This window comes from Ursus arctos, unplaced genomic scaffold (assembly GCF_023065955.2).
Source record: "Ursus arctos isolate Adak ecotype North America unplaced genomic scaffold, UrsArc2.0 scaffold_19, whole genome shotgun sequence".
NCBI classification, from domain to species: Eukaryota; Metazoa; Chordata; class Mammalia; order Carnivora; family Ursidae; genus Ursus; species Ursus arctos.
Window position 1 is genome coordinate 22850305 of NW_026622863.1, and position 16781 is coordinate 22867085.

Below are 16781 nucleotides of genomic sequence, written 5' to 3' on the forward strand. Positions count from 1 at the left end.
TGAGTTGATCCAGTTCCAGGCCCATCATGAGTCCACGTTCTGGGAATGGACATAGACTGGACGGGATGTCCTGAGGCGAATAGCGGTTTGGGCAGTCCAATACGTGCACTTTTGCTCTGCCTCAGCCTTGAGGAACTCCCGTTGACCAAGGGGTCTGGGAGGGGCGAGGCTTCCGCCCCCAGCCCGGAACCTTTCTTCTCCACCCCGCGCAGGTTCCGGGAGCCGGCGCTCCGGAGGGCCGGAAGTGGAGGCGGTTGGTGGGGTTGGTGGGGTTGGTGGGGTACAGGGACGCGGCGCGGGCGGCGGTTTGCTGGCTGCGGGTGGACCGAACCGAGTGACCGGTGTCCTGCTGTCTGGTCCCGGCAGGGCTGTGCGCGGCTGCACGGTGCGCAGCGGCAGCGAAACGAACGCGGCGCAGACGAGGCGCCCGCGGCTGGGCCCATGGCCTCCTCCTGCGCGAGCATCGACATCGAGGACGCCACGCAGCACCTGCGGGACATCCTCAAGCTGGACCGGCCCGCGGGGGGTGAGCCGGGACAGCGAGGGTGGGCCTTTCGCGAGCGGGCAGAAGGGCGGTGTGGGCCTGGGCCGCCCTCAGTGTCTGCAGGTCCCTCAGGACCCATACCGCATCTTCCTGGTTGGTGAGGGTTGGAGCAGTAAATTCCTGAGCGTGCCCCCCAAGGGTTCAGATCCCTTCTCATCCCGGGGCCGGGCCGTTCTGCCTCGTCCTTCAGCGTCTCTGGTGAAGGTGAGGTTCCTTCTCTGAGTCCGCAGGGGGCCCTTCGTGCCCTGGCCCCAAGGCCTGAAGTGTTCCTGGGACTAGCTCAGGTGCCCCATCCTTATGCCATATAGTTCAGAGGCCTGGTCTGTATGGGCTCTGTATGCCGAGTTCTGGGTCTTGACCTAAGCACTGTCCTGAAGAGCCACTGGTCACCCTCTGCAATTTGCCCTTCACTCTGGAATACAGACTCCAGGCCTGCTGTTCTAAAACTGGTTTTCAGGAGGCAGGTGACCAGCCCCAGTTCTGTGTCCTTTCTGGGATTAAAGCAAATCACAGACTGCACGGCCCTGATTGGATTAGGCTACAAACATCTGCAATCCTTAGTTTATTTCCATTCATTTAAACTTTACTTGGGCTTGCAGTGATACCTCAGAGCTGCTCCTGCCCTCAAAGAGCCCCCAGGACACAGAGAACTAATGAGGTTATAATATAATGTTGTTGTCATTGAATAAAAGGAGTATTTTGGTACTGTGATGGAGACAGGGTACCTGAGGTCGGGGCTGGAGAGTGCCTGAGAACAGATCTGAGAGAGAAGACAACGTTTAGGCTAGGTGTTAATAATATGAACAGGTGATTCGGTGTCAGGAATGGCATTCTGCAAAGAAGAAATAGCATGTGTGAAGGCATCAAAGTTTCCTGACAGGTTTAGGAACCTGTGAAAAGTTGTAGTTGTTGAAAGACTGGCTGGTGATGGTGGTGTGCGGTATGCAGTGGCCACAGCTGAGAATTGGTGTTTCTTCAAACCCTGTTCTGAAACTTGCTGGGAGGCCCAAACTAGCTGCATTTCGAAGCAGGCACTGGTGCCCACACTGGGTAGGTTTTACTATCACTTGCCACCTGAGGAAAATCCATCTGCTCCTTTAAACCACTGAGCACTTTGCCCCAGACCTGGAGTCTGTGCTCCCTTTACTTGGGAGTTCAGCTTGCATCCTCTCATGCTCATCAGTTCTGTGCAGGCTAGACTGCCCAAACGTTTGATAGAGTCTGGCATGGCCAATATTTTGTAGGTTGTTTGTCTGTCCTTATGGTAGCCTGAGCAGCTAACGTGGCTCTGATCCAGATGAAGTGGCCTGGAGGCTTTCCACTTAACTCCTTATATATTGATTGGTACTTAATTGCCCCATTTGCCAAATAGCTCTTGCTTATCTCCTCTGGAGGCACTGGAGGACCATGTCAGATGCCAGACTGTTTTGTGACTAGAAACTTGCCATGTTTTTCCAAGTGGAGCCCTAGTCTCCTTGTCACCTGGGAGTTTTAGGGTGGTGTCTGAGCCTATGAGGGTGCTTGAAATAGCCAATGGCAAACAACTGAAATGCATCCTTTCCTGACTACACACACGCTATCCTAGACTTTCTCTCCACTTTGTCCAACTCCGTCATTTCCATTCCTTTTGAGATTACCTGCCCAAGGTGGCTTCTTTTGAGCCATTTCTTTGAGGGGCAGGTTTCTTTCTTTCTTACTCCCACGTCTTTTTTTTTTCTTTTTTAAGATTTTATTTATTTATTTGAGAGAGAGAGACAGCCAGCGAGAGAGAGAACACAAGCAGGGGGAGTGGGAGAGGAAGAAGCAGGCTCTTAGTGGAGGAGCCTGATGTGGGGCTCGAACCCAGAACGCTGGGATCACGCCCTGAGCTGAAGGCAGATGCTTAACCACTGCGCTACCCAGGCGCCCCTCTTACTCCCACATCTTATCAGTGTCCTTTCATGCCTTAGGAGCCCATCTTCCCTTCTGTACCATCTGCCACTATCTATCTTGGTCTAAGACCTGGTATCTCTTACCTGGATTCTTAACTATCCTACATGCTGCCTTAGAGCAGTCATTCTTCTGGCCATAGCAGACTATGTCACCTTCCTGTTTAAAACTCTGTGTGGCTCTCAATGCCACAGGGAGAATTTAAGCACCCAGACTTCATGTCTGAGACCTCTGTGGCTTGTCTTTCCTTCATCTTTCCTGTATTTGTGTGTTCCAGCCACACTGGTTCTGATGGACCTCCTTTATGAAGTCTGTCCTGACCCTTCCCATGCCTTCCCTCAAGTACAGAGTTTCTCTGTGCTAACCGGGGCCTAAATATTAATTGGCTTCACAGGGTTCTTGATGGCTTTACTCCTCCCTCAGGTAGAGGAGCCACATGCAAGTCTTTGGTCCTGGAGGACATTGTGTTAACCATCAGTGTTTATGGAACAAAAGATGAACCAAGGGTCCTCCTCCCCACCGACATGGCTCCCTCAGTGAATGTTCCCAGGGCACCTCATGGTTCTTTTTTTTTTTTTTAAGATTTTATTTATTTATGTGACAGAGAGACAGCCAGCGAGAGAGGGAACACAGGAGGGGAGTGGGAGAGGAAGAAGCAGGCTCCCAGCAGAGGAGCCCGATGTGGGACTCAATCCCGGAACGCCGGATCACGCCCTGAGCCGAAGGCAGACGCTTAATCACTGCGCTACCCAGGCGCCCCACCTCATGGTTCTTAAATGAAGTTCCGCAGGAGGAGAGGCCAGGTGGAACAACCTCATCAGAGTGGAACTTTCTGTCCCCAGGTCCCAGTGGAGAGAGCCAGCGGCCATCTAATGCCTACAATGGGGATCTCAACGGGCTTCTTGTCCCAGACCCCCTCTGCTCAGGTGATGGTACTTCAACAAACAAGCCTGGTCTCCGGGCCATGCCACCTATTAACCTTCAGGAAAAGCAGGTCATGTGAGTCTATGGGAAATGGCAATGGTGGTGTTGGGGCCTTTGGGGTGGTGCACTTAACTACATAATATTTGTACTAGGATGAGGGGCAAGGACAAGCTCAAGAGCTTGGGCTGAATCTGAAGTTTGGGCTTCCATTTTAGCATGGAAATAGACCCATTACTAAGGAGGGAGGTGAGCAAAGGGAGCTGTGGGTTTGGGGACCAGTGAACCAGACAGAGTTGAGCATCTGGGATTTGACACCTTCTCCGGAGTGGTTGTATTCTCTCCCCCTCCCAACTCTACCCATTGAGACTTTGCTGGAACAGGAGTCAAGCTTGTGCACCCCTCCCCCTAGCTGTCTCACAGGAGATGACAGCTCTACGTGCATTGGGATTTTGGCCAAGGAGGTGGAGATTGTGGCCAGCAGTGACTCTAGCATCTCAAGCAAAGCCCGGGGCAGCAACAAGGTGGGCACCACAACGTTGTGGCATGTATGGTGGATGCGGGCACATTCAGCCTCTCCCTCCCCTTTCCCATGCTGCCAGTTACTGTGAGGATCACCTTGACAGGTAGTGTGCCTCAGTCTCAGGAAGCCAAAGTTAGCTGCCAAATCTCTGTGGGAATCTGGCCCCAAGAGTTGTGAATAGGTGGCTGGGCTCACACATGTGGCCTCTCCTATCCCCAGGGATGCTGGGGAGCAACTGGGCCCTGGCAAATCTACCCTAGCCCTCAGCCTCTACGATCTTCTTCACCCTTTGTTCTCAGGTGAAGATCCAGCCTGTGGCCAAGTATGACTGGGAACAGAAATACTACTATGGCAACCTGATTGCTGTGTCCAACTCCTTCTTGGCCTATGCCATTCGGGGTGAGTAGGGGCAGGAGAGAGGAGGGAGGTGTTCTGCTAGAAGCCCCAGAGATGCAGATCCAGCGTCAGGCCACTCAGCCCACTCAACCATTAGGGTACAATAGAAGGCTTGTCTGTACTGCCCCCACCTCTGACAGGCCTTGAGGAGCCGAGGGGGAAAACTGGGCTTGAGACTGGTAGTGGCAATGAGGCAGGCAAGGGCAGGGCTTCTCTGCTGCTGCCTGGGCCTGGATACTTCCTCAGGGCCTACCGCTCTTCTCATTTCAGCTGCCAACAATGGCTCGGCGATGGTACGGGTGATCAGTGTCAGCACTTCAGAGCGGACCCTGCTGAAGGGCTTCACAGGCAGTGTGGCTGATCTGGCCTTTGCACACCTCAATTCCTCACAGCTGGCCTGCCTGGATGAGGCAGGCAACCTGTTTGTGTGGCGCTTGGCACTGGTTAATGGCAAAATTCAGTATCCTTTCCCTGGGGTGGGATGGGAGACTGAAGAAAGGTGGGTGGGGCAGGGGCTGCCAGACAAACCTCATCATCCACCTGTTTAGCCCTTAACACCGTGCTCAGAGAAGAGATCTTGGTCCACATCCAGCAGCCAGAGGGCACACCACTGAACCACTTCCGCAGGATCATCTGGTGCCCCTTCATCCCGGAGGAGAGTGAGGACTGCTGTGAGGAGGGCAGCCCCACGGTGGCTCTGTTGCATGAGGACCGGGTGAGGGAACCAGGCATGGGAGGAGAGAAGGGGTCAGAGCAGCCATGGTGTGGGCAGGGGCTGAACACTCACCTTGTACCCTCCAGGCTGAGGTGTGGGATCTGGACATGCTCCGCTCCAACCACAGCACCTGGCCTGTGCGTGTCAGCCAAATCAAGCAAGGCTTCATCGTCGTAAAAGGCCACAGCACTGTAAGCCTGCAACTGATTGCCTCCCTGCCCTCCTTCCTTTGCTTATGCCCCTCATCTCTTCCCCAAACCCATAGCTGCACAGGCAGCTTTACTGGCACTCTGCCCATGGGAACTCTGAACACAAAGGGACCCTTACCTATAGAGTGCACACCTAACCTGCTGCGCCCTGGGGGTCTGGTCTTGTGTACAGCCCCCATTTAGTGAGGCTTTCGTACAGATGTACACATCCTCCGTGGGGCAGCTCAGCTCGCTACCATCCTCACCTGAGAAGGGCTTGCTCCCACCACTAGTCAGGTGGCAAAGCAAGGCTGTTTGGGTTCTTCCCAGTGCCTGAGTGAAGGGGCCCTCTCACCTGATGGGACTGTCCTGGCTACTGCAAGCCATGATGGCTTTGTCAAGTTCTGGCAGATCTACATTGAGGGGCAGGACGAGCCAAGGTAAGGCAGGGCCTGAGGAACCAAGAACCGCCCCCCAAGGGTGAGGACAAGATCATTCACTCGGGTCCCTCATCTGCCTTCTTGCAGGTGTCTGCATGAATGGAAGCCTCATGATGGGCGGTCCCTTTCCTGCCTCCTGTTCTGTGACAACCACAAGAAACAGGACCCTGAGTGAGTGAGTGGGCAGGCAGGCGGGTGGTGGGCTGGACCTTGGTTCTCCGGTAGGGGGGCCCAGCCCACTATTGGATGCCTTGCTGCTTTGCAGAGTCCCTTTCTGGAGGTTCCTTATCACTGGTGCTGACCAGAATCGGGAGCTAAAGATGTGGTGCACAGTGTCCTGGACCTGCCTGCAGACCATTCGGTAAGCAGAGGCTGGGCAGGGGCAGCAGAGTAACAGATGTGGGTTCTTTCCACTCTCTGTCTCATTAATCCTGCCTTCCCCCCCCCCCCACAGCTTCTCCCCAGATATCTTCAGCTCAGTGAGTGTGCCCCCCAGCCTCAAGGTTTGTCTGGACCTCTCAGCAGAATACCTTATTCTCAGCGATGTGCAACGGAAGGTAGGCTGTAGTGGGGCACCCTGGGCAGAGCTGGTATTGTCAGGGAAGCAGGGGTGTTGGGCACATCCCCAGCACTCGCAGCCTCTGAGCCAGGTGTGAGTGCATCGTGTGTGCAGGTCCTCTACGTGATGGAGCTGCTGCAGAACCAGGAGGAGGGCCGTGCCTGCTTCAGCTCCATCTCGGAGTTCCTGCTCACCCATCCTGTGCTGAGCTTCGGGATCCAGGTTGTGAGTCGCTGCCGACTGCGGCACACTGAGGTGCTGCCTGCCGAGGAGGAGAATGACAGCCTAGGGGCTGGTGAGCTGCTCAGGGTCGGGGAACATGTGTGTCTGTAGGGAAGTGCGGAGGCACAGAGGGCCAGGGCTGAGTGGCCCTCACTGTCTCTGTAGATGGGACCCATGGAGCTGGTGCCATGGAGTCTGCAGCTGGGGTGCTCATCAAACTCTTCTGTGTGCATACTAAGTGAGTATGTTGGGGAGTCTGACCTGTGCCCTCTCTGTGCCGCCCACCCACCCTACTGATGCTGGCCTCTTTGAGCTCTCTCCTATTCTCACCCTTCTCTGCCTATAGGGCATTGCAGGACGTGCAGATCCGTTTCCAGCCGCAGCTGAACCCTGATGTGGTGGCCCCGCTCCCCACCCACACTACCCACGAGGACTTCAGTGAGTGAGGTGTAAGAGGGAGGCAGGTGAGACTGACCAGAGTCTGAGATCTGACTCAAGTGTCAGCTTTCCCCATAGCATTTGGAGAGACTCGGCCTGAACTGGGCTCTGAGGGCCTGGGGTCATCTACCCAAGGCTCCCAGCCTGACCCCCGACGCATAGTGGAGCTGCCTGCACCCGCTGACTTCCTCAGTCTGAGCAATGAGACCAAGCCCAAGCTCATGACCCCTGACGCCTTCATGACACCTAGCACCTCCCTGCAGCAGGTGTGCTGGGGGCAGGGTGTGGGGCTACGGGCAGGGGGCCCCAGGAATGCCCCACCTGCAGGCCACAACCTTGATCTCCTGCATCTCTGCAGATTGCTGCGTCCCCCAGCAGCAGCAGCAGCTCCAGCTCCAGCTCCAGCTCCTCATCTCTCACAGCTGTGTCTGCTATGAGCAGTACCTCAGCCGTGGACCCCTCCTTGCCCAGGTGAAGCGAGGATTGGAGTTGGGGGATTGTAGGGGCTGGTGCCAGGTGATGCCAAGCTCTGGCTGCTACACCTCAGCCTTCCTGCCCTCAGGCCACCTGAGGAGCTGACCTTGAGCCCCAAGCTGCAGCTGGATGGCAGTCTGACAATGAGCAGCAGTAGCAGCCTGCAAGCAAGCCCACGCAGCCTCTTGCCCAGTCTGCTCCCAGGTCCAGCTGACAAACTGACTCCCAAAGCACCTGGGCAGGTATGTGTGTGGGTGTGTATGAAGTGCAAGGTGGCAGGTATGTGGTAGTGGGAAGCTTGGTGGCAGTTTTCTCCCACAGCACCTGAGGTCTTTCCCTGAGGTCATCCCAGCCTCCCCTGTTCTCTGGAGGGCAGCTTCTCAGCCTGTATCCATCCCCACGTCCTCTCCTCCTGGGCTGTGGAATTTTTGACCTACATCCCCCTTCACTGTCCCATTGCTACAGCCATCAGGCCTCATCTCTTGTGCTCCCCCTTCCTCACGTCCCACCACCTAAGTCCCATCTTTGTTCCACCTCAGGTGCCTACTGCTGCCTCTGCGCTGTCACTGGAGCTGCAGGAAGTGGAGCCCCTGGGGCTACCCCAGGCTTCTCCTAGCCGCACCCGCTCCCCTGATGTTATCTCCTCAGCTTCCACTGCCCTGTCCCAGGACATCCCTGAGATCGCATCTGAGGCCCTGTCCCGTGGTTTTGTCTCCTCTGCTCCTGAGGGTCTTGAGCCAGACAGTATGGCCTCGGCTGCCTCAGCACTACACCTGCTGTCCCCACGGCCCCGGCCAGGGCCCGAGCTTGGCTCCCAGCTTGGCCTGGATGGAGGCCCTGGGGATGGGGATCGGCATAGTACCCCTTCCCTTTTGGAGGCAGCACTGACCCAGGAGGCCACAGCCCCTGACAGTCAGGTCTGGCCCACGGCACCAGACATTACTCGTGAGACCTGCAGCAGCCTGGCAGAGAGGTGAGGAACCTGGGAGGGGAACATGGGCCGGTGGGAGGGGTCTCAGATAGAGTCATCTGCTGTTGAATTGGCCTGTTCCTTCAGTCCCAGGAATGGCCTCCAGGAGAAGCACAAGAGCCTGGCCTTCCACCGACCACCTTATCACCTGCTGCAGCAACACGACAGCCAGGACGCCAGTGCTGAGCAAAGGTAGGTGCCACCCTACACTTCCTCTCATGAGGGAGGGCCAGCAAGTGGGTCGGTGCTTATTTTTCTCCCTCCCCTTCCTACAGTGACCATGATGATGAGGTGGCTAGCCTTGCCTCTGCTGCAGGAGGCTTTGGCACCAAAGTTCCGACTCCACGGCTACCGGCCAAGGACTGGAAGACCAAGAGTTCTCCTCGAGCCTCACCCAAGCTTAAGAGAAAGGGCAAGAAAGATGACGGGTAGGGGGTGGTAGGGTCCTATGGCCAGGGAGAGGGGGTGGTCCTCTGGCTTCCCTGCCTGACGTGGCCTGAGCTGCTTCTTGTCCATGGCAGGGATTCGGCTGTGGGGTCCCGGCTCATGGAGCACCAGGTGAGTGTCGTAACAACCTTTCTATTTCTGGGACTCCTCCCTGCGAGGATGGGGAAGAGCTCTGGGCCGGTTCCTGGTCTGGTGTGTGGGAATGTATGTGGCAGGCATCACCTGACTGTCAGTGCTCTTGGCAGGTGGCAGAACCTCCTGAGGACTGGCCAGCACTAATTTGGCAACAGCAGAGAGAGCTGGCAGAGCTGCGGCACAGCCAGGAAGAATTGCTGCAGCGTCTTTGCACCCAACTTGAAGGCCTGCAAAGCACTGTCACGGGCCACGTAGAACGCGCCCTGGAGTCACGGCATGAGCAGGAGCGTATCCTTATGGGTCATGGTGCAACATGGCATAGGGGTAGGGACAGCAGCAGCGTTCTTGGCCCAGGAAGGGATGTGGGACCTGCCCCAGGCCTATTCCTTAGCTCCAGTGCAGAGCGGCGGCTGGAGCGGGCACTGGCTGAGGGGCAGCAGCGGGGTGGGCAGCTGCAAGAGCAGCTGACACAGCAGCTGTCCCAGGCACTGTCTTCGGCTGTAGCGGGGCGGCTGGAGCGCAGCATACGGGATGAGATCAAGAAGACGGTGCCTCCATGTGAGTTTGGCATGGAGACTTCTGGGTGGGCCAGGTGGGAGTGAGGCTCCCTGTCTGTCAGGCTGCTTTTTGTGGCCCCACCTGTTCCTCGTCATTGTGCCCCAGGTGTCTCTAGGAGTCTGGAGCCAGTGGCAGGCCAGCTGAGCAACTCAGTGGCCACCAAGCTCACAGCCGTGGAGGGTAGCATGAAAGAGAATATCTCCAAGCTGCTAAAGTCCAAGGTGCTGTAGGACCCGAGATGAGGGAGGTTGGTGGTTGGTGGGCCTGGTCATGCCAAGTCGGGCTTAGCCTTCCAACTCAGCCCTCCCTCTACTTCCAGAACTTGACAGATGCCATTGCCCGAGCAGCTGCAGACACATTACAGGGGCCAATGCAGGCTGCCTACCGTGAAGCCTTCCAGAGTGTGGTGCTGCCGGCCTTTGAGAAGAGCTGCCAGGCCATGTTCCAGCAGATCAATGAGAGCTTCCGACTGGGCACCCAAGAATGTGGGTGGGGTCCTATGCCTCTAGGTGGGAGGAGCTGTCCCCCTCTCCCCTCTCAGCCCTCTCATGGCCCCTGTGGTCACCCGTCAGACTTGCAGCAGCTGGAGAGCCACATGAAGAGCAGGAAGGCACGTGAACAGGAGGCACGGGAGCCTGTGTTGGCCCAGCTGCGGGGCCTGGTCAGCACACTGCAGGGTGCCACTGAGCAGATGGCGGCCACCGTGTCCAGCAGCGTTCGGGCTGAGGTGCAGCACCAGCTGCACGTGGCTGTGGGCAGGTGTGTGGGCAGGATATTGGGCAAGGTGCTGGGTTTGGAAAGCGCCAGACCAGACTTCCTGTCTACCTCATCTCCCTCACTTCCCTTTGCAGCCTGCAGGAGTCCATTTTAGCACAGGTACAGCGCATCGTTAAGGGTGAGGTGAGTGTAGCACTCAAGGAGCAACAGGCCGCCGTCACGTCTAGCATCATGCAGGCCATGCGTTCAGCTGCTGGCACACCTGTCCCCGCTGCCCACCTCGACTGCCAGGCCCAGCAAGCCCATATCCTGCAGCTGCTGCAGCAGGGCCACCTCAATCAGGCCTTCCAGCAGGTATGCCAGGCAGTAGGTCCAGGTGAGGGTCAGGTGTCTCCTGACAGGGCCCACACACCATGCTCTACCTTGCAGGCTTGGGGTGGTCTGGCCCTAGTGCACTGTTCTTGGTTCTCTTTGGCTTCAGGCCATTTCCCCTGCTTTCCCCTCTGCCCAGACCCTTTCTTTCTACCTCCGCCTACCTTGCTTCATGACCACCCTTTTTAGGAAACCTTTCCTGATCCCCCAGAGTAACAACACAGCTCTCTATTACTGTCTCTAGGCCCCTGAGCATCCCGCCTCTGGAGCTCAGTGCCCTCTTCTGATCATCCTCACCCGAGCCACACAGCCAGACCAGCAGGTTCTCCGTTCTGACCTTAGCTATAATCACCATTCTCTCCCTAGGCTCTGACAGCTGCTGACCTGAACCTGGTGCTGTATGTGTGTGAAACTGTGGACCCAGGGCAGGTTTTTGGGCAGCCACCCTGCCCACTCTCCCAGCCTGTGCTCCTTTCCCTCATCCAGCAGCTGGCCTCTGACCTTGGTACTCGAACTGACCTCAAGCTCAGGTGAGTGGACTCGGGGATCAGGAGACAGGCTGGGGTGAAGGTGGAGGAGTAGACCAAGCAGAGACTCCTGCCTGATTCTGCTTCCTAATTTTCTCCACCAAACCCCTCTGTCCCCACCCATCTCCAGTTTTGAGGCCCCCCTTTGTCAGCAGTCCCTCTGGGCCTCAGTGCCACTAGGGGGCACTCCCATCTGCTGGAGCCCACCTGCATCCTGTGCCTTTCTTCCACCACAGCTACCTGGAAGAGGCTGTGATGCACCTGGACCACAGTGACCCCATCACTCGGGACCACATGGGCTCCGTCATGGCCCAGGTGCGCCAGAAGCTCTTCCAGTTCCTGCAGGCTGAGCCACACAACTCACTTGGCAAAGTGGCCCGGCGTCTCAGCCTCATGCTGCATGGCCTTGTAACCCCTAGCCTCCCTTAGCTAAGCCTGCCTTGCCCTGGGGTGGGGAGGCACGGAAGGCCAGCAAACAGGCCTAGGCCAAAGCAGGGTCATGTCTACTCTTTTACCTGCTCAAGCTCCCATCTCAGGGGTGTTTGAGGGGAGAGCACTGGCTGTGGTCTACAGGTTGTGGTAGCCAGCAGGTTTAGGCTGGGCCCAGGGTGGGTATTGTGCCTTCTTGGGTTCTGCCATGCCTGGAGCATGACCCCTGAGATCGTGACACCACTTGAGTTGAATTTTCCATGTTCCTTTTTACCTCCGATTTGGATCTTTTTGTTTTTGAAAAATATTGAGAAATTCAATTAAATGCTTTTGGAATAAAATGGAGTATGTGTGTGCTTTTGGTGTACTTTGTTAAGGGCTTCTGTTCTCTCTCCCTTCTCTCTTCCCTGTGTGGAATTCTGTCTAGGCAGACCCAGGTGCCTGGACACCCACCCTCATCTGCACAGCTGCCTTCCTAGATCCCCTTTCCATCTCTGAGACAGGGGCCCTGGGGTCAGCTCTGCAATTGCCTGTGTCCCCAGCTCTTCCCTCGGGGGTTCCTCCCCTCCTTCGCCGCTCTGGGTACTGGGGCGGGGCGCCAACTGGCTTTGGGCCCCGCCTCCGGCTCCCATCCAATCACAATCCCTTCTTTCGGGGGCTGGGCCGAAGGGCTGCGCTTGCAAGCTGCTTCCAAGCTGCTAGCTCCAGCACTAGGCTCCCAGCCGGGGAGGATGCGGGGATGATGCACAGCTACTGCTCCTGTCACCACCGCCAGCGACTACCCCGACTTTCCGGGGTGCTGGGACTGTTGCTGCTGTTGCTACCACTCGGTGAGTGCGGGAGTTCTGGACTGGGCTTAGTGGCTGGGCGGCACGCCCTCTCCCCAGTCTAGGTATAGGGTGTGTGGGAGCTGAGGCCCATCCTTCCTCAGCCCTGGGAACCAGGCTGGAGAGGAGGTGCGAGGGCTTCAGGGAGAGGATAATACATGTCGGTGGCTTCAGGATGCAAAATGGGTGTGAACTGACAGCAAGTCATGGGGAAAGGACCCCAAAATTCTACATTGCCCATTCTGGTAAAGAGAGACCGAGGCTCTCGTGGGACCCCTAAACCAATTGTGGGACCCCTGAGGCGCTCTCTTAGTGTCTGATCTGGATCCTGACCCTGCCTATCCTGCTCTACCTGGCTGAGAACACCTGTTTTTTTGGAGCTGGGGTGGGATGGCCAAGTGAAGCTTGTCCAACCTGCAGGACAGTTAAGGGAGCCTGTAGCCATGGACCCTGCCCCTCTTCAATGTGTCCTGACTCCTTCACTGGGACCATCCTCACCTGACCTGTGACCCTAGAATCTCAGAGGAAGAGCCAACCCCTTGGGACAAGACACCTTCTTCCCCCCTCTCCACATATCCTGTCTGGGTTGTGCCTAGAGGGGACCCAATGCAGGTGGATCCCCGGATGTGCCCGCTGGTTCCCTTGGGTGCCTCTGTTTCACGCTGAGTCACATCCCTTGAGCACACCCAGGTAAACAAGCCCCTGGGGGCTTGGTGGTAAAGGGGGGAGGGGCGGCTCGTCCTATCAACCACTCTCCACCCCCACCCCTAGTCCTTGTCTCTCCCCTGGCAGCAGCTGCAACGGGCCCAGGGGGCTGTGACACCATATACCAGGGCTTCGCTGAGTGTCTCATCCGCTTGGGGGACAGCATGGGCCTTGGAAGCGAGCTGGAGACTGTCTGTAGGTAAGAGCAGGTGTGAAGACAGCCGCCTAACTGCGGGACCCCCACACCACCCTAAGGCCTGAACCTTTTCCTTCCCATTACAGAAGGCTCTTTGCCCCACCGAATTACCCTAACTCCAAGCCTTTAACAGGGCTTGGAATGACTTCCACGTCTGTGCCTCCCGAGTCCTGTTGCGCTGCCCGGAGGAGGCTGCCACTGTGTGGGAGTCACTACAGCAAGAAGCTCGCCGGGCCCCGCACCCAGATAACTTGCATGCTCTGTGCAGAACCCCTGTGCGTATTAAGGAGCATGGCACAGGCCCTGAGACCAACCAGGAGACGCTGCAGGCAAGAGCATCTGCACCCACCCCAGCCCCGATGCCCTCACTGCTGGCGGCTGCACTGGCGCTCACCTGCCTCCTGGGGCCTCTGGCCTAGCCAGTCTGGTGGAGTTGCAGCACCCCTGCCTCCTACCCTGCTCTGGCAGCTGCTGCGGGGTTTGCCGAGTGCCCTTGGCTTTCATTAAAGGTACTTATATTTGTACTAAGCTCCTTCCTTTCTGCTGGCCATAGCCAGCCCCACTTGGTTGGGGCAGAGCCTCCAGAAGCTGATCCCCAGGGGTGGATGGGCGGGGCCCATGGCCGCCACAGGGGACTCAATCTTTCTACTTACAGACACTCATTTCCCAGGGCTGGCTATGCAGAGTTTTCCATTGTGTGCAGGTTCCAGGAGCTATGGTGGTGACCCGAAATCTTCCAGAATGCACAGCCTTCCTCTGTTCTCCTGGGCTGGCATTTCTACCCCTTCCTTCCCCCCGCCCCCCATTCTGGCCTCTATGGGCATGTGAGGGGCTGAAGTGTACCACCCCGCCCTAACCCCCCTCGAGCCAGTTCACCCCCATCCTCACATTCATTCCAGCCTCCATATTCCTGGCATCTCTGCTAACTACCACCTTCACCTTCAAGACAGATTAAGTGCTCTGTCCTCTCCCTCTCTGGGGTCCTGGTCTACCTGAGGGGAGACTGTTCCAGAAGGTGGGGAGTCCCTGTTTCAGTCTATATTGCGGTGACCTGGAGCTGCAGAAGCTGGGGTCATGATGAGGATTCATCTGGCCTCTGTTGTACCCAAGCTTGTTCTTTGAGAAGAGGTATGCAGTGTGAAGTCAATAATTCCAGAAGACCTTCTGGAAATATGGAATAAGTGTGTGGTGTGTGAGGAAACCCTGTTCATCCTGGTGGAGAAGAGCAAGAATCTGCACGGGCAGAATCCTGAGGGAAGGAGGAGTCCTCAGGGAGGGTGAGACCCTCTCTCAATCAGTCCTCTACCACCACCTCTAGGACTGTACTCCAAGCCACCACCCCATGACTTGTGTGGGCAGTCCCATGGCTTCACTGACTTTTGCTCTCACTCCCTCTGCTTTATTTTCCTTTTTTTTTTTTTTTTAATTTAGAACCGATTCCGATGTTAAAGCTTTTTTCATTGTCTATGAGGCCCTGCATAAACCAGCTCTGCCCACAGGTGGTTCAGTCCACTCCTGCGACTCCCCTCTGTCTGAGCATGGATCAGGGATCTACCTACTCAGTGCTTGGCATCAGGGGAGCCTTCAGGGAAGGCATATGATAGGGGCTGATAGAAGTCAGGATGTGAGGGGGCGCCTGGGTGGCGCAGTCGTTAAGCGTCTGCCTTCCGCTCAGGGCGTGATCCCAGTGTTATGGGATCGAGCCCCACATCAGGCTCCTCTGCTATGAGCCTGCTTCTTCCTTTCCCACTCCCCCTGCTTGTGTTCCCCCTCTCGCTAGCTGTCTCTATCTCTGTCAAATAAATAAATAAATAAATCTTAAAAAAAAAAAAAAGAAGTCAGGATGTGAGACTTACAGGTGGTAGAGGAGAGATGGGGCTGAGTTGGAGAGGGTTTTCAAGAGGAGCCCAAAGGAATCAGGGTAGGAATCTAGGTTGGCAGACTAGGTTTACTCTAAAGCCCATGCTGGGGGGCTACTGCCTACAGGAAGGAATCAGGCCTAATTGAACCCTTGTTTGGCTCCATGGTGACAGGTGCCTTCAGAGACCTCCATCTTCGTGTATAGGGGCCTTACTTCATCCATTCTTTCTGAACACCTTCCCATTCCAGTTAGCTCAGATACCTCAGTCAACTCTCTCTGCCCTACCTTTGCTCCTCTGCTTCATTCACCTGTACTTTTATCTCCACTTCTATTTCCCAACCAGTCTCACATCACCTAAAGGAGAAAGTTCAGGAGAAAATCTCTCCCACATCTGCCCCACTTTGACTACCAGAATTTTCCAGAAGGAAAGGCCAGGCTTTTATCCCTTTGGGTCTTTTATATTTTTATTTTTTTTTAAGATTTTATTTATTTATTTGACAGAGAGAGAGAGCGCGCACAAGCAGGGGGAGTAGCAGAGGGAGAGGGAGAAGCAGGCTCCACTGAGCAGGGAGCCTGATGGGGGGCTCAATCCCAGGACGCTGGGATCAGACCTGAGCTAAAGGCAGATGCTTAACTGACTGAGCCACCCAGGCTCCCTCCCTTTGGGTCTTTGTACATTTATTCTCTGTACTCAAAATACCCTTCCCCATATCCTCCTGGTGAACTCCTTTTCTTGATCACTATCACTTCCTTCCTAATCCTGACTCCAGACCTGAATCAGAAGTCTCCTACAGGTCCATACAGCTCCCCAGTTGTCTTCTGTCTCTGGCTTGTTACTGTCTGGGTCTGGGTCAGAGCTCTCCACTGTGGCTTCCCAAAGGTCCCCTTTATGTCTCTAACACCCAGCTTAGGGCTGGGTATAAAGAGTACACTTGTAGAAGCGTGTGGAATCAAAGACAGAATCTCTAAGCCCAGCATAGAAAGTGTTATAGTCAGGAAGAGCTTGGACTGAGAATGACCTCAACATGGAGGATGTATCATTTGCGGCAGCCCCCTTACCTAGCCTGGGCATACTTTGGGAAGGATGATGCTAGGAATCCAGACCCTGAAAGTCTTCTCACAGCCCCTCTTGGTGGGTGGCCAGGAGCAGCCTGCTTCCAGGAGCAGGGACCCAACTGTTTGGCCAGCCATCAGGGGGATTACCATCCTCCTGCTGTGACCTACTTTACCCTGGTTTTTGCTCCCTAAGTTGCTGCTCTTCCCTGGAATTGAGTGACCTGGAGTGTGTGCATGGCGGTGGGGACAGAATCTGCTTTCTGGCCAGGGGCTTAAGAGCTTTGTATGTTTTATCCTAGAGCTGGAGGAGAGGGGTGGGCTGATAGCCAGACTGAGCCCTGGACACATCTGCCCAGGCCAGAGCGTAATGGTGATGGTGTGTCTCAAATTTACAGCTCTGTGGACATGGAATAGCTTATTGCTCAGGGGACAGCCTACGGGCTGAATGTCTTGAACCCAGTCCCTCTGCATCACATACCTCTTCATCTTAGGACCCTGTGTTCTTTGCCAGAATCCATACCAGCATCTGCCAGTAGCAAAGGCTCAATAAATACTTGTTGGATTAATTTGCTGAATGTCTGTAAAATTGGGGTGTTGTGTGTGAATTTCTAAGCCCCACCAACCCTAGAATT

At 55.9% G+C, this 16781-nt stretch overlaps 2 protein-coding genes across 3 annotated transcripts; both read left to right on the plus strand.

Moving 5' to 3' along the window:
- Positions 1 to 213: 213 nt before the first annotated feature.
- On the plus strand, positions 214 to 11845 carry EDC4 (enhancer of mRNA decapping 4). 2 transcript variants are annotated; one of them, XM_048223831.2, is made up of 30 exons: positions 214 to 253; positions 367 to 526; positions 3316 to 3472; positions 3807 to 3918; positions 4217 to 4316; positions 4584 to 4773; positions 4881 to 5028; positions 5115 to 5219; positions 5547 to 5656; positions 5744 to 5827; positions 5922 to 6017; positions 6111 to 6213; positions 6330 to 6510; positions 6603 to 6675; positions 6784 to 6875; positions 6954 to 7141; positions 7234 to 7346; positions 7438 to 7591; positions 7889 to 8322; positions 8407 to 8511; positions 8595 to 8747; positions 8841 to 8877; positions 9012 to 9189; positions 9304 to 9459; positions 9565 to 9680; positions 9779 to 9944; positions 10032 to 10218; positions 10311 to 10530; positions 10915 to 11078; positions 11312 to 11845. In XM_048223831.2, exons 2-30 carry the CDS (start codon positions 442 to 444, stop codon positions 11502 to 11504), a joined length of 4200 nt encoding a protein of 1399 aa, XP_048079788.1. In that variant the 5' UTR covers positions 214 to 253; positions 367 to 441; the 3' UTR covers positions 11505 to 11845. The 2 variants fall into 2 exon arrangements, with proteins under 2 accessions (XP_048079788.1, XP_044238389.1); XM_044382454.3 differs by having other exon boundaries at positions 234 to 526; positions 6942 to 7141.
- A 398-nt stretch (positions 11846 to 12243) lies between these two features.
- NRN1L (neuritin 1 like) lies at positions 12244 to 13717 on the plus strand. Its single transcript, XM_026493705.3, has 3 exons — positions 12244 to 12334; positions 13022 to 13235; positions 13366 to 13717. The coding sequence occupies exons 1-3, from the start codon at positions 12244 to 12246 to the stop codon at positions 13649 to 13651; spliced, it is 591 nt and encodes a 196-aa protein (XP_026349490.1). The 3' UTR covers positions 13652 to 13717.
- Positions 13718 to 16781: the final 3064 nt, after the last annotated feature.